This window comes from Anomalospiza imberbis, chromosome Z (assembly GCF_031753505.1).
Source record: "Anomalospiza imberbis isolate Cuckoo-Finch-1a 21T00152 chromosome Z, ASM3175350v1, whole genome shotgun sequence".
Taxonomy (NCBI): domain Eukaryota; kingdom Metazoa; phylum Chordata; class Aves; order Passeriformes; family Viduidae; genus Anomalospiza; species Anomalospiza imberbis.
In genome coordinates this window covers 47,366,569-47,386,914 of record NC_089721.1, presented here as the reverse complement: position 1 = coordinate 47,386,914, position 20,346 = coordinate 47,366,569, and the positions used below count along the sequence as shown (strand labels likewise).

At 37.9% G+C, this 20,346-nt stretch overlaps 1 protein-coding gene across 9 annotated transcripts in view; it reads right to left on the bottom strand.

The window, feature by feature from the left end:
- Window positions 1-20,346, bottom strand: part of TRPM3 (transient receptor potential cation channel subfamily M member 3) — a 397,058-nt gene that overhangs the window by 257,874 nt on the left and 118,838 nt on the right. Inside the window, exon 1 of one of the 9 annotated variants that reach the window (XM_068175855.1) lies at window positions 13,962-14,478. The exons of 5 other annotated variants lie outside the window; for them this stretch is intronic. In XM_068175855.1, coding sequence (XP_068031956.1) covers window positions 13,962-14,051 — 90 coding nt within the window. In that variant the 5' untranslated portion in view covers window positions 14,052-14,478. Of the gene's footprint in view, window positions 1-13,961; window positions 14,479-20,346 lie in introns of those variants that run through there. 3 more of the 9 variants (XM_068175857.1, XM_068175858.1, XM_068175860.1) reach the window with 3 other exon arrangements.

Below are 20,346 nucleotides of genomic sequence, written 5' to 3'. Positions count from 1 at the left end.
TCACATCTACAGAATACCTACAAAATTTGTCACCTTTCCCCCTTGATGAATCTGCTACCACCAAACACTGAGGGTAACTTCAGAAGATTCTTCTGACACCCCCTGAATTCAAGAAGCTTCTATGGTAACAGCCTTGCAGTTGCAGTACTGTTCTGCACTACTTAAGTGTGTGAAAATATATCTTTGTCCACATTTTAAAACAGATCAGACACCAGAACATTTTCTTTGAAGATTTTCTTCGAAGCCTTTGCTCCATTTTGAAAGCTCAAAAAAAGTTTGAGTGAAAAATCAAATCAGGAAGGCACAAATCATAAGATTTCTCCAGTTAGATCAGGCTGCTCATGTCCACAAAACCGGTTTCAGTGCTTACCCACACTTTTGATAACAACTTGTTTCTGTTACTCTTGTCCTGACCCTCAGCATCCTGGAAGAAACTCTGTTTTCATCTCCTCTGGACCTTTCTTCTAGGTATATAAAGGCAGAAATATAATTTCCCCTCTACCTTCCTTTCCTATAGTTGAACAAACCGAGTGCTTTTTTGCACGTCTTGTATGAAACTCCCTGGCAAGTTTAGTGTCTCCATCAGACTTAACTTCAGAAAGTCCATATGCCTCCTGTTCTGGGGACCCCAGAACTGGACACAGCACTCAGATACGTTCTCACAAACAGAGAGATGGGATTGCTTCATAGTATCCTAGAGTAATAGAATCTTTGAGATTCCATCACTTCCCTTGACCCCTGCTGCCCACAGCCCTAACAGAGTCCAGGATACAACTGGTCCTCTTCACTGAAACCAAATGCTGTTGCCTCCTCTTCAATTTTGCTGTTCACCATGAACTCCTTTCCACCACTATTTCAAGTATTGAAAGTAAAATAGCGAATGGGAAGTCAGGTAATGTTTTAATGTTTGTATAAAGGATCTAGATGCAGCAGCCAAAAGTACACTCAGTCATTTTGCCTACCATACTAAGGTAGGAGGAACTGTGAACTCCATTGTGTCACTGTTGAGTCAGGGATGGGAACAAAGACTCCAGTCTTCAGAAGGTGAACAGAAGGCATTTAATAGAAATTAGCACGTCTTTTATAACCTGACTCACTTAGCTGAGACTCAATTGGTCCTAAAGCAAAAACCTCTCACACTATTGATGAACTAAGAACAGGACACTCTGCAAAATCATATCTCTAAACAACCTGTGCAGAAAGAGAGATAATAATTGTTTTAATTCTTTCTCTGAGCTTTCTCACAATTTCTCACAGTTTCCCAGGAAAATCCTGGGAGAGCTATGTCTCTCTGTTCAGAGGATATGTGATTACCACACCCTTTGAGGATAGAGAGGGCTTAGAGAGAGCTCTGGACAGACCACAGAGCTGGGCAGTCATGTTAAACTGAACAAGAGCAAGTGCTGGATTCTGCATCTGAGAAATTATTATCCTGGTTGTATGTACAAACTGGGGATAAGACGGTGGAGAGCACCCCCACAGCAAGAGATCTGGCAAGATCCCTCAAGACAAGACTGAGAAAGAACAGTTAAGGTTACTTGGTTTGTTCAGTTTGAATAAGAGGGGCTCAGGAGTGACCCCACTACAGCCTACATACACCTCAAAGAGAGCAGCAGAGGAAGAATGGCTGATCTCTTCTCTCTGGTAAACAGTGACAAGACACAAGGAAAGGGATTGAAGCTTCCTCAGAGGAAATACAGATTGGACATTAGGAAAAGGTTCTTCAGCCTTTGGTGGTTGCTCGCTGGATCATGTTCCACAGGGAAGCAGTCAGGCCACCAAGTCTGTCAAAGTTCAACTGATTAAGTCACATGATTTAGTTTTAAAGGTTCTGTGAGGAGCAAGAGTTTTGGAGTTGGTCCTATGATCTTTATACATCCCTTCCAATCCCAGATATTCTGTAATTTTATGATTCCAAGTATATATGGATGAGCTAACTAATTTTAGCTCAAATCAGGAAGTGTTAATCTGCTCTCCCCAGAATGAGATCAGGAAGGAGACAGCAAACAGCAGCTAGTGAAAGGATTAACTTGATTAGATAAACTTTCTGCAACAAACTGATACTAGTAATACAAGACTTTAAAATGTATTTGTATTTTATTTTGTACATGAAATCCAAAGAAATTTCTTTAATTTTAATTTTTCTATTTTAATCTGCTTTATTTTATTTATAAAGTCTTCTCAATATTTCTTGCCAACCAACATTTTTTTTAAATAACCCACTTCCATGAATGGAATTAAAAAACCTAAGTAGTACGAACAGAGATCTCCTAATATGTATGTTATCCAAAGAGGTGGGATGTATTAATACTCCCTGCTTTAAGCATAATATGTTTTAGCATTTATGTATTCACAGCGTATTCAGTTCACATATCAGCTACACAAATGAGTTATCAGTATCCCATCCCTTCTTGAAACTTTCTTGGTTTTTTTTTTAATTAACACTGAAACAAGTGTGTTATATTTTGCTGCCTGTGGCCTCCCAGTGAAAAGCTGAAAGTCCTCACAGCAGGAAACAACTGTTTTAATGACAGTTCTTTGAGTTTCTGAGAAATGTATCAAAGGAAAAATTCAGACACACAGCCTATTGCATCATGGAAGCACACAACAGGAAACCCAGAAAGAGCTGAAAATGTAGTGGAATGGTTTTGATACAGACCCATTGTAAGCTCCTCATTTTATCAATTTCAATTTCTTCAGCTTTAGGAAACAAAGTAACGGGCTGTTATTGCAAATTGGAACTGTTCTTCCAGAGTATGTTGACTCAGCAGTTTCTGTAAAAATTAGTCTACTTTCAAGGGATATTAATTCCAAGCACACAAAATAAGGCACTATAAAGCAACTTTGAGGATGTTAGTGGTAGCCTTACTCATGATGATACACAATACATGCTTCCAAACTGGATTTTTTCATTGGCATCTTTTCTAGACTATTCATATGCATTCATTGCATTCAACAACATTATGGTAGAAATGCTAGAGGAGAAGAGGCACATACCATCTGAGTTCAGACTGTGTTGCAGTATTAACCTTGTTTTGTCCAAGGCCAAGAAAGAAAGTGTCTAGGGCCAACAGCCACATCAGCCAAGCTTAAACCACCACTGGAGAGAAATCCTTCCTGACATGAAATGACCTCTGAGTTTCAAAAGAGCATTTACTACCATGTGCTAAGAGTAGAATTAGGCTTGGGATGATTGTCACAAAGAATCTAGTTGTCAGTGCTTGAAGCAACATCACATAAAGTGATCCCCATTGATAAATTGCATTCCACAAAACAAGCTGAAGGAGTACACTCCCCTGTGCATTTCCAAAGCACCAGGAGCCAACATTCCACCATTAATGTGGTTTTAATATGATAAAATCTCATTTTCTGATTACATCAGTGCAACCAAGGGCTGGAATTGCCATGGATTGTGAATATATACGTTTTGCACAAAAAAAATTAAAAGCAATTTTTTCTATGTTATGCTTCTAATCAATTTAGTTATTAATTTTCCACACACTTCTTTGCATATACTCATATTTAGTTAATAATATTAAGTAGTTTCGTTCAGCTGTTTGCCCTCCTTATTTATTCTTAGAGGACTGATTGCAGCATTGGCTGTCCACACAAGGATTTGCAGCAGAGAAAACCTGCCACAAAGTCAGTCATGAACCAAAATAACATAATGTGCTTTATACATATCCTGGACTATTGAACTGTTTCCCCTTTTAGCTTCAAGCTCTGCTACCTGGCAAATGCAAGTCACACCACCAAAAAATAGGTGTGTCTCCATTGATACAACTGGATTTCAGATGAGTTGGAAATAAATTAATGGAAACTAACTGTGCTAACATATCTCATGGTGCCAAGACACTACATTTTTCAGGCAATTTTGAGCAAACTATTTTCTTATTTATGTACTTGCTTAAAGATTTTCTATTGCATTCACATCTGTGGCAGACTAAAATATTGAGTGAAAAGTAGTCCTTGTCATTTGCTCTAACTCCACAGGCATCCATTTTATCATGGTATGTCTTAGTGAAGAATTTTTGAATGTTAAATAAGACAGAAAATTTGCACTACTTAGGAAATAAAAGTAGCAAGAATAAAATAACCTGATCCTCAGATTATGTTAGTAATAGCAGTTATCAGATTCTAAGAGGAAAAAGCCCCTCTGAGCAATTTACTATTCCCATCCTGAATAAGCTAAAGCTCCCACAGTTACCATTAATAAGGAATTACACAGGATATTTTTTGTCTTGATAGATCAGATTTTTATCTTTATATTATTCTTAAGTGACAGCATGTATCAAGATAAAATAAACTGATCACATTTAATTTCCCACTAGGATATCTCTTTAAACATGTTTTTTTATTCTGCCCCCACTCCCCTCCAATTGTATTAGAAGGTTCAAAATCACCTTTTTATTCCAGAGAAATGCACATAAACATTAAATTTCCTCCTTTGTATATAATAAAGATAGCACACATGCTTGAAATTCAGTGTCTTAATAAGTATTGCGCTGCTGATTGTCCCCCACATTGAGTTTTAAAATTTCTTTGTTAATGTGGGCATTAGAAATCATTGGTTTATTGCTACACAAAGAAACAGGAGTATTTCTGCAATGAAAATAGAAAGAGACTGAGCTCTCACAAAACTCTCCCTGAAGTCATAAATGTTAGTCAACTCACATTCTTGTAAAGTCAGTTAACTTAGAAAAATGTCGAAGGCAGTTCAACAGAAGTGTTATTCAGTCTCTTCAGGACACTGAAATGAAGGAGGGTTGTAATGACTTCTGTTTCCTTATTAACCCTTCCCCAGTTAATAGAGCTAGGATTAGAATGGAAGGCTGAGCAGGAGTCTCACATACCCATGCTGGTCTTTTCAATAAGATACCTGTCATCTAGAGGAAGAGAGAAAAAGATGAGCAGCAAGGGACTCTCAGTCTAACTTCTGTGAAGGATGTAGTGGAATAAATAATCTAATTCTCTTTATTGGAAGATAACAAAGAACCATATATGATGGATCTATTAAAGTAGCCAATTTCCAAATGCTGCACAAGACTTTTTCAGCAGGAAAAGCTGCCACATCTGTCGCCTCTGCTCATAGTGGACAAATAAGAAATCACAGATTTTAAGTGCAGCAAGAAAGATCCAGGCAGATGCCTCAGAAACATAGATATGGTCACTGAAAAGATTGCCTGTGGAGGTTATGGCTTTAGGAACTTAGAAAAACACCTGTAAGAAATCATGCATGTTGAAGCAGTTCTAGTGGCAGAGTAGAATAATCATTTCTCTTTTCACAGCATATCTCAATTTATCCTGGTCTCACAGAAGAAAGTAAATTAGGACCTTGAAAAAATTGGCACCATATTCTTATTTAAGACAATTTTGGATTTGAAGTAAATAATTTAAAAGAGTACATGGCTTCCAAGAAGTATCACTTTGCAGCCAGAAGTATCAAGAACAGCACAAAATTAAAGCCGTCACATCCAAACCCAAAGGGATACCTTTAACTACTACTCTGCTTGTCTAACAAGCATTTTGGGCAATCTTTATACCTGATTTATCCATCCTTCAGCCAGAGAGAGCTGACCTCTTCCTTGGCTGGCTCAGTCAAGCTGGATTGCATGTAGCAATTTTCTTGTCATAATTATTGGCATCATAACCTGGCACCACTACTGCTTCTGTGAGCATAGGCTAAGAATATAAATATCTGAAAACTTCTTTGAGTAATGCAGTTCAGGAAAAGGGCCAGCAGAGAGGTGGGCAGAAATGTAGGGAGAAAAAACTGAGAAAAGATGTAGTATTATGTCTGGGTTGTGCAGATATTCCCAGTTTTAAAGTAGGAGTGCACAATTTTCAACCAGAAAAAACACTGCTCATCAAACTTGTTCATTTCCTGAATAAGACACTATCTAATAATTTGAAGTACTGAGCACAAAAGTTGAATATGATGGTATTTGGAAAATCCCTTCCAAATTCAGAACACTAAGAAAATGCTACATACAATCATGGGAAAGTCAGTTTGAACGGTTCTCGGGTTATTCTGCAATGCATTTATTCAGTTGTTTTGGTCTCTCTTTTTAGCTATATGCAAAGATGAACATCCAGCCATTGCACTGCAAAATAGCTGTGATATTTCATTACAACAAACCCAGTGGCAATATGCCACACCAAATCAATACACCAGTAAGTTAAAAATAGAGCATCCTTCTGAAACAAAATCATGGATCCTCCCTAAATTCTTAATTATGGTGGCTCAGTAACTTGCTATCTCTCCTGTCTGCATTTAAAAGCAACAGGTGAAAAAAAGGTAAATGAAAAAAAGTGCTTCACTCAATCACCTTCTCACTAATGAAAAGTCAGCCTGGTGATTATTCTAATTACATAATAGAGTCCTGATATTTTCTTCAGTAACTTCCTTGACACTGTTAAAACCACTTTGTCAAACTGTTTCATGTCATTATATTATTTGGGGGATCAAAGGTGTTTTTGATTAAGTGATTTTATTTCATGCTTTATTACCAGCTTTGACATAAATTTTCAGAGAGACCCAAGGACATCCTATTTTACACTGTAGCATAGTCTTGTTAGCAATTCAGGTGGAATAAAACCACTAAGCTTCACTTTATGGTCTTGTGCCCTGAATATTCACATGGCACCTTCCCAAATATAAGGAACAGTATAGCAGAACAACATTAAAATATTATGCTCTTAGAACAAGATTCTCCCAACACATTTTATCTCTAATCCCTCAATTGTATGATTTCTACACTTAGTAGCATTTTAAAATTATTTAAAAACAATACTCTGGCCAGAACAAGTGCTCTTTTTTCTTCTATTCTATTAATATACATCAAAAATACTTTTATTTTTTTTAAATTTCTCTGGAAATTACTTTAAATCACTTCTTACACAGTCACAAATTAGGAATCTTGCATCTGCTTTCTGATAAGCAAGTTAAATGCAATGTTTCACATACTATCAATTAAAGGCCAGTGGGAAGCAGTGCCATTTGCCACCTCTTGTAAGTACCCAAATCTGGAAAGGCTGAACCTCATGAGAAGTAGAGATCAAGCCAAAACCTTCTGTATTCAGAAAAAAAGTGTAAAATCAAAGAGTACTTTGATACCCTATCTTTGTCACTGTAACCCATTGGCCACGTGCACAGAGGAAAGAAAAACCTCACTGCGATATTTAAGATGAAGGTAAAGACATTATTGAAAGCTAGGTTAAGGGAAAACACTGAGAATAATGTTGAGATGCAAGAGGATAAAAACCTGTAACAGTTCAGATTCCTTATTTAAAACAGCTAAGTATTTTTCTACCATAGCTGCTACACCAAGACTAGAAATTTAACATTCTCTTTTCTATCACTTTTTTTTTAAAAAAAGAAGCACTCCCATGGTAGTGACTTACCTAGAAATAAAAATATTTTGATTTTATCCCCTATTTTTTTTTCTTAAAACAAGAAACTTTGCATTTTCAGAGCCCTTTCCAACTTGAAAATCAAAACTATTTTTTCCCTTTATATGACATTAGGAGACTACAGTCTCTGCTATCAAAATGGCACTGATGAGTCTATCTCTTACATGTAGGTTTTTCCATGGAAGCATGACTTCCACCACTACACTCTTTGTTTTTATCCCTCACTCTATTTTTTCTTAATTGGGAATATATCCCTTGTTGTGGAAAGTAATTGAATGCTGCATCTCTTCCAAGTCAGTGACCATCAACCCAAGTCACGTTCAAGGAAAAGATTCAGTCAATAAGGTAAACAGCGAACAAGCTCTGATTCACCCTGCATCACATAAAAAATGCACACTTCACCAAAGAATTAACCACAGAGTACTTTGTATAAAATGGGAAAAAAATTATCTACTTCCCCATTTTATTTCCTTTCAGAAGAAAGTAACTGGCATAATCTGTCAGAAAATCCTTACACACGAACATGCCCAGTTACCACATTAAAGTAATCAGCTCAACTCACTGCTGATCAGAAGCACGACTTCAAGAAATAAGCAGTTTTTGAGAATGTGCAACCTCCAAAAGGCATATTATCAGTTCTTCAACCTCAGCTGTGAAATGTCACCTCCATTCTGCCATTACTTGGTTATAGATTGTGAAGTACTAGAGGCACAGCTGACAGCTGAGCAGAGTAATGCAAGCACACCTGTGCAAAGGCATTGTGAAGCTACATTGCAACAACCATTGCTCTCCTGATTTGGGTGTAAAATGAATCTTTTACATTAAAGTGGGAGATTGCAGAAACACAGAAATGCCCTAGCCCCAGGTCTCTTTCCTGCCATTCTTAAATGGTGGAACTGATGACGTAAGTAGCAGAACACAGAATGGAGCGCTGAAGCTTTCTCTTTGCTGGAAACATGGCTTTTGTGATTCTAAAGATAAATAATATACACCAGAAAACCTGTGAATCAGAATCAGAAACATGCAACATGTATTACAAAGGTGATAAATACAACTATGTTCTTTCTGACAGTCAAACAGAAGTTTATAAAATAATTTATTTAAATAAGACCTACATACATGCATGAAACTCATCTGTATTTTACACCATACACAGCATCACATCATACCCAGAGGTCTGACTAGTTTTTCTGTTAGTGAATTTATAAAAAGATTGTCACACTGACTGATACTTTCTCCATGCCCATGTGTCAGTCTGATTTTAAAGGCTTTCCCAAATGTATCAAATCTTCCTGAGGGATGCATAGTGTTGGCTCATTCATTATTACAATTTAACTCCGAAAGCTGAGTGCAGACACAGGTAAACTACTTTCCTAATATTACTGGTGGTATTGCATGTACTACTTTCAAAATCATTTGGTATACCACCTCAGTAATTATAACTGCATGCGCTAGGATCTGTTTCAATAATTTCAATTTTTCAATCAAGACTTAGTAAACCTGTCCTATCATTATTTTGCAGTTTGAAGAGTGGATATTGTAAATTAACTAAAATAACAATCAGAATTCTTATTTATTAAGCATGAGCTAGAAGACATCACTGAAAACTGGACATCAAAAGAATAGCAAAGAGCAAAAACATCTTAGCATTTTGACTGCCTTTGTGTTTAAATTGTTGCTCATTTTCTCATTGACAGTTAGTAAAGTAACATTAAAAAACTTATGATTCTGTTTTTGAAGACCACACAATCTAACATTACCCTCTCAAGGTTATGGCACACAAATCCACCTTTCAAGAATTTTTAAAAATGCTTTATCAAAAGTATCTCTCCTGTAATACAGGATTGTTCTATCAGTCCAATAACTTTTTTTAATTTCCTCAATCCATTTGAGAAATAAAATTACCTCCAAAAGGTGCAACTTTCTTCTCTCTTACAATCATTTTTTTCTCACAATAGGGGCTTCAGAAATATAAACATTTACTATTTTATAAAGAACACACTTCATTCTTCCACTATTCTGGAGAAGCAATATTCTTCACCCAGTATGCCAAATCAGTTTTTTTTTTAATTATCCTGAAATAAAATTATATTTGATAACCAAGTATCAGTGCAATTTTAGTTGATATAAGCCATTGAACAGTGGTATTTCACCATGTACCTTAATAAAGTCTGCCTGGTACTTCCCAGTCTTTATTTTTGTAGACATTTTCTTCATGGACATAACCAAACTAGCTGTTGCAGGAGAAATATTATCCACCCTTTTTATTCACATATATCTACTCAGTCAAAATTTCATAACTATGTACTGTCCCAATCAAAAGACACTATGTCTCATTCCAATGAGCTATTTTTCATGTTTTTAATTTTCTCTTGGGTTACCTTGTGCATTCTTGATAGAGCAATTAAATAAAACAATTAATAAAAATACCTAGTTTTTCATTTGGTAAGAAATTTAGTGTCTGATCTCTTTAATCTTTCACCAGTTCAGGAGCTAGGATAGACTACTGCCCAGGTCACGTAAATCATCTTATTTCTAGAGCTAAGGCGGCATTTTTACCAAGCTGTATGTTGGGAAAGAATAGCCAAAACATTTCCCCCAATGTTTCTTCTGATTAACATTGTTTCCTTTCCTCTGGTCCTTCCAAAGTTCCTGCCTTACAAGCCTAGTTATTGACATGCAAGCCAGATACACTATGAAAAAAATTTACTGTTCTTATTAAGAAAAAAAAAAGGTGGTACTCAGTTGCTTTTTAAATATTTTATACAGTATTTCTACACTTGCACATCTATAAATCTGTGGTGTTAAAGCTTATTGCACATTTCTGACCTTTTTTCATTCAGACCTCTTCTACTCTCAGCTTATTTATTTCTTTTTCTTGAGCATATTGCCCATTTCTTGATTGCATGGCAGGTATTATACCTGTTTCAAGCAGAAGTACAACATCTGCAGCCTCACCTAGGGTGCAGTGCCCTCTGAGTGAAGTCTCTAGCATTATGCCATTAATTAATTAATTCATTCATTCACTCATTCATTTTTTAAGAACCCAAAACATTGTTCTAAAATGTCCAGGTTTTTTAAAACTAACCTGATTATCTCAGGAGAATTACAGTTCTGCACAAAGCATATGTGCTCAAAGCACTTCTTAGTCCTTACTTCAGACAGGAAGGCATTAGGCAGTGCGTTAGCATGTTTTGAGCATATTGAAACAACTACAAAAAAAAAAAAAAAACAGCATGGAATGTGCTATAGGAAGTAACTCATTAGAGGAAAAAATGGGAGCAGTGAAGGATGAGCTGATGACACAAGCAGTAAAAAACTTCTCCAATAAATTGTTTCAATCCCAGCAATTGAAAACAATAAATTGTTTCAATCTCAAGCTTCTAGTGCTGTATTGGAAGTACAGATCCTAGAAGTCTATATGCCTGTCAGAAAATGAAAAACTGAGAAAACAGGATTACACAACTACACCTAACATAAGGGTATCAGTGAAGTGGTTTAGAACAGAATACATGCCTGGAAGAAAACCAAAGGGAGCAAAACTGGACGCATCTACAGATCTAGTTTATGTAAATTAAATGAGACCACTGTGGCCAGAGCTCTATCCAACATCAGTTGATGCAACTGAGCACTGCTCATCCATTTCAACAGGGTGGAACAAGAGCTTAACCCACCTGCTGAATAACTCCTTCCAGTACTTATTTAAAAAATAGTAATTGCAAGACAACACAAAAAGCCTTGCCTCATGAAGTTCTAGATTTCAGTGTTTATTTAGATCCACCACTATGAAAGAACAGATACTACATTTAAAATTGTATCTGCAGGATAAGAACTTTAAACTGTTCATTGAAAAAACATGGAAATAATTGAAAAGTTTATTCCCTTTATCAGGAAAGTCCAGGTAATGTCACAGTGAATTTTGTGTGTGTAAAAGAGAAAATCTCTGCTATCTCTCATTCTTACAAGTTTAGGAAAAAGCTTATCTTGGAACTTAATGGTAATTTAGTTTTGTTCTGGTAGACTAAAATAAGTATAGAAATTAAAAAGACAAAATAGTATTTTATATTTTCTTACTCTAACTAAATTTACAGTGTACATATAGATTTTAACAATGATGGACAAGGCATATCATAATAAAAATGTGTCATAACATATGAGGCTTTATAAAGTTTCTTTTGTTATTGAGAGCATTGTCTGCAGGGAAAAGCTGCATAGGAAAGGGTCTAGTGAATGTCTACTTAGAAGCAATATTGCATTAGCCCTTAAAACCATTTAATCCAATTGGAAACCGAGCAATTAAAAAAAATGAGCTTAGATTATTGCACTTGCCTTTCCAATGTTTTTGGATTTAGAGGAGCAACTTTCATTTAGAAAAAGGAAAAAAAAAAGTTTCTTCTTTATTTTGGGAAGAAAAACATGAAATAGGAAAGAATATTTTGTATGCAGTAAAATATTTATACTACTCCTCTGGTAATTTAATGCTGCTGTTATTACACTCTTTCCTTGATGACAGGAGAATTTCCTCAGGTTGGCTGATGAAATTCAGACAATGAGCCCCTGATCTTATGTCAGTCATTTGCTTTAAACACATTAAATAATAAAAGACAAAGAAAAGGAGAAACAATTAAAGCTTTTCTGGGGAAGCCTTGAAGATGCTGATGCATGCATTTCCCTCTCCAGTCAACAAGCACTGCTCATGAGCTGAGAGAGGAGCCGTTCCACCTTTTTTGCTGTGGTTTTTCCCACACCTCACACACCCTCTGTGCAGAGCTTGCTTATCTCTGGTTATTTCCCCTGCCCTTTTTAACTCTGCAGGGTCCAGACACTATCTTTCCCTAAAGGGTTATAGCTGTAGCTTCAGAAAATCCTTTTTAGTCAGCTCTTTTAATAACGAATCACAACGTTCATCCTTAATAAGCAATGAAGAGAAACCATTCACATGGGGCAAAATTCATCTGCCAAAGAAGAAATACTGCAGACTATGCCCCTTCAGCCCCTGATCCACTGGTATTAAGAATGACAGCAAAACTCCCCACATCTGAGCCCTCACACCTCACCAAAATTATGTTGTTCTAAAAGCATGGGACTTGTGGAGTTTGTACATTCTCATGATTGCTTCTGGGGCTCGGGGGGAAGCTTTTACAAAACAATAAACACCACTTTCTGATTTGCTCTATATTAGTTATGTTTTGTTTCTTTAGAAATCTAAGTTTTGTCTTTCTTTGGTTCTTTGGAGATGCTCACAATTTATCCCCCCAGCAGCCATACATCTGGTTTGGAAATAGAAATATTTTTCAACTGTAGCCCCTTCCTGTGAGGATGTGAAAAATACCTGCTAGGATACAAAGCATGGTCACTTGTGAATCATATAGACAACAATTATACAAACAACACGTCTGCTAAGTGCAATGTCATACGCTACACTAGTGCTCAAGCATGTTGCAGTAGTAAGAACTGACCTAATTTCCAAGGTACTCACACAAAATCAAACGGTTATATCAAGCATTACCATCTAATACACTGTCAGACTAGCCATGCTTTGCCTGGCTGCATGTTAATTTCAAAGCCAAACTATCAAACACTATGATGAAATGAGATAAATATTGTAATGAATAAAACATTTTATAAAACAAAGCCTACAGGGAAATCAGTATAATGTTTAAAATTTCATTGTACAATCCAGTTAAGATGCTCCAAGAACAAAGAAGACTTTTCAGGTTAATGTAACCTATTTTTTTCAGTTTAATGTAACCTATTTTTCACCAAAAAGTTGATTCAAGAGATTTTGTTTTCCAGCTACAAATACCTCTAAAACAGCTTCAGTGGGGCACATGGCAGTAATGGTATTTCGCATGCTGAGAATAAAAGCCCTCCACATTATATAATCCCAAATAATTTTTTCAAACAGAAAATAATTATTTCCTTGAAAAGCGCATTTTAAAACACTTTTAAAAGCACCTTCAAAACTGTGACACATAGTTTAAACAAATTATTTTTAAAAAATCAGAAAGTTTCACTGATGCTGTCTGCACTGCATTGCCAGTCTTTAACTGATCCTATTACCCTGTACAGCTTTTACCAAACCAAGATAATTTTTGTCCACCCACATATTGCTCCACTTACAAGTTGGTCCTAGTGGTATTGGATCTTCAGGTACTGCTTAGGGCTAGGAAACCCAAAGAACAGATAGCAGAAGGCTGCTCACAAAGAAACACGCCTTAGAAACAAACACCTTCTTCATCCCTCAAAGTTCAAATCTTGATAAGACAAAGCAAATTGAAGCACAGATGATACCCAACGTCTCTTACTTCCTTTTTTACCCCTTTCACAGACCTTTTTGGGCAAACACACACTGAATAGAATACAGACGCACAATATTGATACCTTCAGGTACTCACAAGGGGTTTTAAAGGTATCTTGCAAGGGAATTAATAGTAAAGTTGGGACTATTTCTAAATTAACTTTCTAGCCACAGCGACCGCAGCCCTCCAGGCAGGTGCTCAGCGGCAGACACCCGTTCTCGAACGCAAAGCGGGCTCTCACCATACCTTAAGGAGTCTTACAGAGGGGAGGAAGGCGGCATGGCACAGCTTCCGGATGGTCCAGTTGAGTGGCCGGGGTGCCTCGGTCTGGTTCATGACTGTCCGCAAATCCCAGCGGGAGATCAGCCGCAGACCTGACAGCGCCTACCGCGGAAGCCGCCCTCCGGGGCGCGGGCATCCCACGCTCGGCGCGTCCCTCCCGCGATGCCGCAGGGTAGAGACTGGGCTCGGCTGGGCTGGGTTAGGATGAGCTGGGTTAGGATGGGCAGGGCTGGGCTGGGCTGGGCGCGGGGGGGCAGCGGCAGCTGCCGAGCCGCCTGCATAGAGCAGCAGCCTCCTGCGCGGGGCCGGCAGTGTCCGTGCATACCAAACGCGGCCGGAGCGATGGAGGCGATCCGCCCGCGCGGGGCAGGCGGCTCCGGGCGGAGACGGACACTCGCCAGGAATACCGGGATGCAGCGCGAGCGGCCGCTCCCGCCCGCCTCCGGGAGCAGCAGGGCTGGTCAGGCTCGCAGCTGAACCACCTGCCTCACTCATGCGCTTCCCTGGGCCAGAAGCAGGGCAGAAGGAAGCGAATTTAAATAAAGCAAGGGAGGGGTAGCTGCACTTTATTTCCCAGAGCATTGCGAGGAGAGGGAAACCGGCATGAGGGGAGGTGGGGCCAAGGCTCAGACAAGAGAGCGACTGAGGCGGGGGTGAAATAAATTCACTCTTCATTTACTGATACAATGGCCCTAGGAAGCGTTTAATTTATCTGGCACAGTATCGGTGTGCTAGTGGCAAGTGGCAGTGGTTAGAAGCTGTACTATAAGGTCATGAGTGCTAACATACACATTCTGGCAAAAAAACCCTCAGACAAAGCCAAACCAGTCCAGCCCATTTGAATATTAAATATGCACACTAAATAATTCTATCAAAGACATGAAAACACATGAAGTAATATTGCTTGGGCAATTCAAATACGACAAAATATGTTTCCATTTGGGGCAATAAATGGCCTTCTCAGATAATGGAGATTTTCTTAATGGCAGGCAGCTCACCGGCCTTTTTCCCCCTACTTTTTTTTTTTTTTTTTTTTTTTTTTTTTTTTTTTTTTTTTTTTTGGGAGGGGCATGAAGATTAAATGAAGGAAGAGTTAGGAACTGTAAAAGAAACATAAAGAAACATTCTATAGAGCAACGGCAATTTTTCATGTTGCCAGTAATAACCAGTTTTTACTCATATTATGCATGAAAACACCTTCTTTAACTTTACTGCTTCTCAGTAAAGTTCAAATCTCTCATAACTGAGGTTAGGAAATACACATTCAATTTACTTAGCTATGATTCATCAATCTGCCATTTTCACATTTCCTTTTAATCCCCATAAAGCACATATATTTCCCCTCTATTTATAATTTATTCTTAGTATTGTGTCTACATTTATCAGTAAAGCTGAACAATTGTCCAAATGAGGTGCAAAGAGATGAAGACTACTGTTTCTTTTGAACATAGGCATACCAATCAGCTCCTCTTCACTGTAGCCTCTCAGGAATTGTATAAAGGTTCTTATTCAACGTCAGTGTTGGATTCAAAATTATTCTGCCCAGAATATAAAGTCCAAGAACAAAGTGCAAGACTGACTGTGCACCAGAAGAGGTCACACTTGTTCCACCCCACTTACATGGCAAGTTATGGACCCTCAAAGGTATAGGGGCTAGACCATGAATTGTCTGTAGAATGGAGTGGGTAGGACACCAGGAGACATGACTTAGTGACAAAACTTGTGCAGATGTATTTATAGTTGTGACTGAGCAGCTAGTTAATATTATTTTTTTTAAATTATTAGTTTAAATGCCTCTTGCTTGAGTTCTGAATGCATTTCTTTTATGAAAGAAGGAAAAAACCCTTGCATTGTTAATGAAATCAAACTTGAGTAAGTAAATATGATTATCTGCAACTGCTTTTCCAAGGCTCTATAAAGAAGATAAAATTAAACAGGTGTAAAAAAAAATAATCCTGACTTAAAATAGCATGCACCATGGAAGATGTATAGCATGGTAACTTTGTTCAGCTATAAAGGTAATCATATCCAATGATTAAGCTATTGGGTTTCATAGTTAAAAGAAATAAAAGAACTCAAATCAGAAACAAGAACTCAAGACCATGGCTTCCCTCTATCCCACACCCCCTCAAGTAATTCTTAGAACTTTTTTCTACCTTTGTAGTCCAGGAAAGAGTTTCTTGGGAAGGTACCATACTCATTAGCTTTTCCTTTTCATGTCCACTTTGCATTAGGCATTTGCTATAAAACAAAGTGTTCAGCCTGTGTGCTTGGCACAAAGAAGACAAAGGAGTCATAGCATGCTGCCCTTCTTTTCAATGAGTACAGTAATAACTCTCTGAAGATGCTAGAGAGCTAAACACAATGAAGAAACATAACAGATAGCTTTAATAAACTAAAAATAGTGAGCCCAATGTATCTTCTAGCTTCCACAGAGTTTCCTGTCTTTGAGATGGGTTCTATCATTGCCTTCTTCCGCAAACAGTGCCTTAGGGATGATAGTTGTTATATGCTGCAGTGTTTAATACACACCAACCCTTATTCACATGTCTGGCTTTGTATCTTGCCTAATCATTTGTACTTGTTCAAAGTGAGTGCAAGATTATGAACTTCTGTCAGTGGCAGTACAGGATATTCTGATGTACAGGATATTATCATGAGATAGGAGCTTCACTTTCACCACAAAATCCTTAGGTGTCTTTGGGCAGAGCATTTAAACTGCTTGTCCTTAAGGCCAAGCCTTAATTAGTTTTATTTTTAATGTATGTTTCTTGCCTATAAGCAATACTGGAATGATTTTGAGGCTATTAAGTATAAATATGAGGAAACTGAAGCAAGGAGATTTCTTTGTATTCCCAACATGCCCCCACTTCTCTACCCCCATTTTTGGTAAGCATAGATGGTGAAGATTTGAAAAGTACAGAAGGAAATTTTTTAAAAGCTTCATTTTTCCCCCCAAGATTCCTACAATAATGATTAAAAATAGTAGTGAAATATTAGGAATATGATTTGGGATTTGGGTGGTGGGGGGGTTGTGTGGTTTGGGGACTTTTCATCAGTTCAGTAAAAAACTCAGAGTTTGAATCTCATATTTCTGTTGGATAAAGCAAGTTCTCAGATCAGATCAGCTCCTACAATCTGAGGCCTATTAGGAGATGCTGTGCAAATGAAAGGGCAGGACCAGTAAATGAGAGAGATGTATTGGTCAGCATGGTAGAAAGCCTCTTCTATGTGGCCACTGCCTACCTCTGGAGAAATATCAGGCAGAAAGAAGAGTCTTCCCATGATATCACACCTGTTTTTCCCCATGTATATCATAGAGCAGAATCATAAAATCATAAAATCATAGAATAGTTTGGTTTGGAAGGGACTTTTAAAAGTAATCTAGTGTAACATCCCTGTAATAAGAGGGACAACTTGAAGTAAACTAGGTCAGAGTCCTGTCCAACCTGACTTTGAGTGTTTCCTAAGCTTAGAATTAAACCATTTCTCTGGCAACCTCTGCCAGTATTTTACACCCCCTCATTCTAAAAACTTCTTCCTTATGTCTTGTATAAATCAATCTCCTTCAGTTTAAGAACCACTGCCCCTTTTCCCATCACAAGAGTTTGTGATAAAATGTCTCTCCTCATCTTTCTTATAGGTACAGTCAGGTATGGGAGACTGTTGATGGTCTCTCCAGAGCCTTCTTTTTTTCAGGCTGAATAACAGCAACTCTTTCAGTCTTTCATCACAGGAGACATGCTCCAGCCTACTGATCATCTCTGTGGCCCTCCTCTGTCCTGGTGACCCCCCAGAGCTGGATGTAAGACTCCAAGTGTGGTCTCAAGAGAGCAGAGCAGATGGGCAGAATCCCCTCCCCAGCCCTTCTGGCCACGCTGCTTTGGATGCAGACTAGGACAACACTGTTTTTCTGGGCTGTGACTGCACAGGGGAGCCTCTTGTCCACCAGCACTACCAAGTCCTTTTTTTACAGGGCTGCTCTTGATTTGCTCATCACCCAACCTGCTTTGATTCTGGGGCTTTCTCTGACCCCTGTGTAAGGCCTTGTGCTTGGCCTCATTAAACCTCATGAGATTCCCATGGCCCTACTTCTCAAACTTGTTCAGGTCCCTCTGGATGGCACCCTGTCCTTCAAGTGTGCCAACTGCACCACTCAGCTAGGTGTCATTTGCAAACTCACTGAAGGTGCACTTGATCCTGCTTTCCATGTCATTGATGAAGACATTAAACAATACTGGTGCCACCACAGACCCCTGGAGAACAATTATTGTACAGATGTTGGTCAAAAAATTGACCATTACCCTCCAAATGTGACTATCCAGCCAACTCCTCAACCACTGAATAGTTCACCTATCAAATCTATCTCTCTCAAATTTAGAGAAGGATTATGTGGAGACTATGTCAAAGGCCTCAATACAATTTACGTGAGAAGAGAAACATCTTCACAGTGTAGCTAGAGAGCCACTTTGTCAAGGCTTCCTTGCTCTTGGACCAAAGGTCTTGCACTTCCCAGTGGGATAGCAAATACCAGAAAAAATAGAGGTACCCTTGCATTTAGAAATAGAGTTACCTTTTCAATGGCCACCATGGGTCTACTACACAAACATGATTATGTGGAGGTGCTAGTTCTTCATAAGACATTTTGGCCATCTCCTAGGTTTGTGGAGGAAATGGCAGGATGGCAATAGAAAAAGAAATAATTCAGAAGCTCTTGTTTCAAAGTCAGTGCTACCAAATCCTTCCATTGGTATAGTAAAGAAACAAAATTCACCTTAGTATCCAGTCACTTTGCAGGGCTGTAAGCTAAAAAACTGAAAAGTACATCAATGAATAGTAGGCTACAATAATAACAACAATATGGTACTTTTCAACATAGTCATATTCCAATTTATTGGTGTCCATTTCATGTGATTTCTTGCAAAAATCAGAGGATAGAAAGATAAGTTTATGTTATAAGGTTTGGGTAAAATATACTTAATTTTGTGCCTGCCATTAACTTCTATGGGGACACAAATTTTATTGATGCTTAACTTAACTGATAATTAAATTATAAAATTAATCCACAGCTCCCACATCTTTTCTATTCATTGCATGTCTGAGGTGTTTTTTCTGCTTTTGTCTCTACCACGATATTTCACAGGTCTTTTGCCACATGCTCATAATTTGCTCTTCCCCATACACAGACACAGATACTAAAGTATTGTCTGTCTACTTATTAAATATTAATTAAATAACTTGCTATAAATGAAGACAATCCCATAGATGGTTTCAAGCATATATATAAACATTATTGTATGTAGCTATAAATGATGTCTTCTGGCAAGTGACTGAAAAGCCAAATTAAAAAGGGTATTCTTTCTTTTATCTCAGGTTTTATAGGGATGTGATGAATATTGAATATGATTACTTTACATTCCTACTACCTTGAGATTTCCCTTAACTGATCTGTATCTGGCTTTTGCCTTGAAAAGCACCTAGCTGGGCTACAACAAGAGATCTCAGAGGTATCACAGCACACAGTACTGCAGAGAACCAGGGGAAGCAGACTTATGAGAGAGGAGGCGAACTGGGCAGTGCAGCACACCCACTGTGCCCCTGTCAGAAGTATTTTTCTAGACACCCTGTTTGATTGTTCCCAGTTACAAAATACACAAGTGGAGGAGTCTCAAAGTCACACTATGGACTGAAAATGCAAGTGTGTACGGATAGGTCACAAGGAGCCTTCACCATTTTTTGTGGTTTGTGGTTTCTGCAGCTACGGATAATTTGCACCACTTTACCTTCAGTTGCTCTTAAGTATCTGCAAATCTACCTACACTTAAATATTGAAGCTGTACCTTTGAATGGTGTATTAAACCAGAAATTCTGCTTTAATTACAGGCTGAAGCCTTTTAGAGTTTATCTTTGAAGGAAGTTAAGACACATAGGCATGTAACACTTATATTTTGGGACTAGAAATGTCCATGGTTGATTGTTACTTAGGTACAAATGCTACATTTTAAATTGCAATCTATCTTAGTTCAAACAGAATTTCAAGTGTAGGCAAGTTTTTCTTTAACCTCTGCAGCATATGATATAAATAAGGATGCTCAAACATTTGGATTTATGTTTATGCTACAAGTTTCTTTCCATCTTAGCTATCATGTTCTTTTCTGCACTGTTTAACTTTGTGCGAATACTTTCTCAATTTTGACCTATAACATAGTTTTCTTTATAATTTCCCATTCAGATATCAAATTTACTAAGTTATTTTGGCGTTGTTTTTTAGTCTTGATTATTTTGCTAGAGAAAATGCAGAAAAAATATGATACTTCATGAGAGCAATTTACTCTGTTATGCCTTTCAG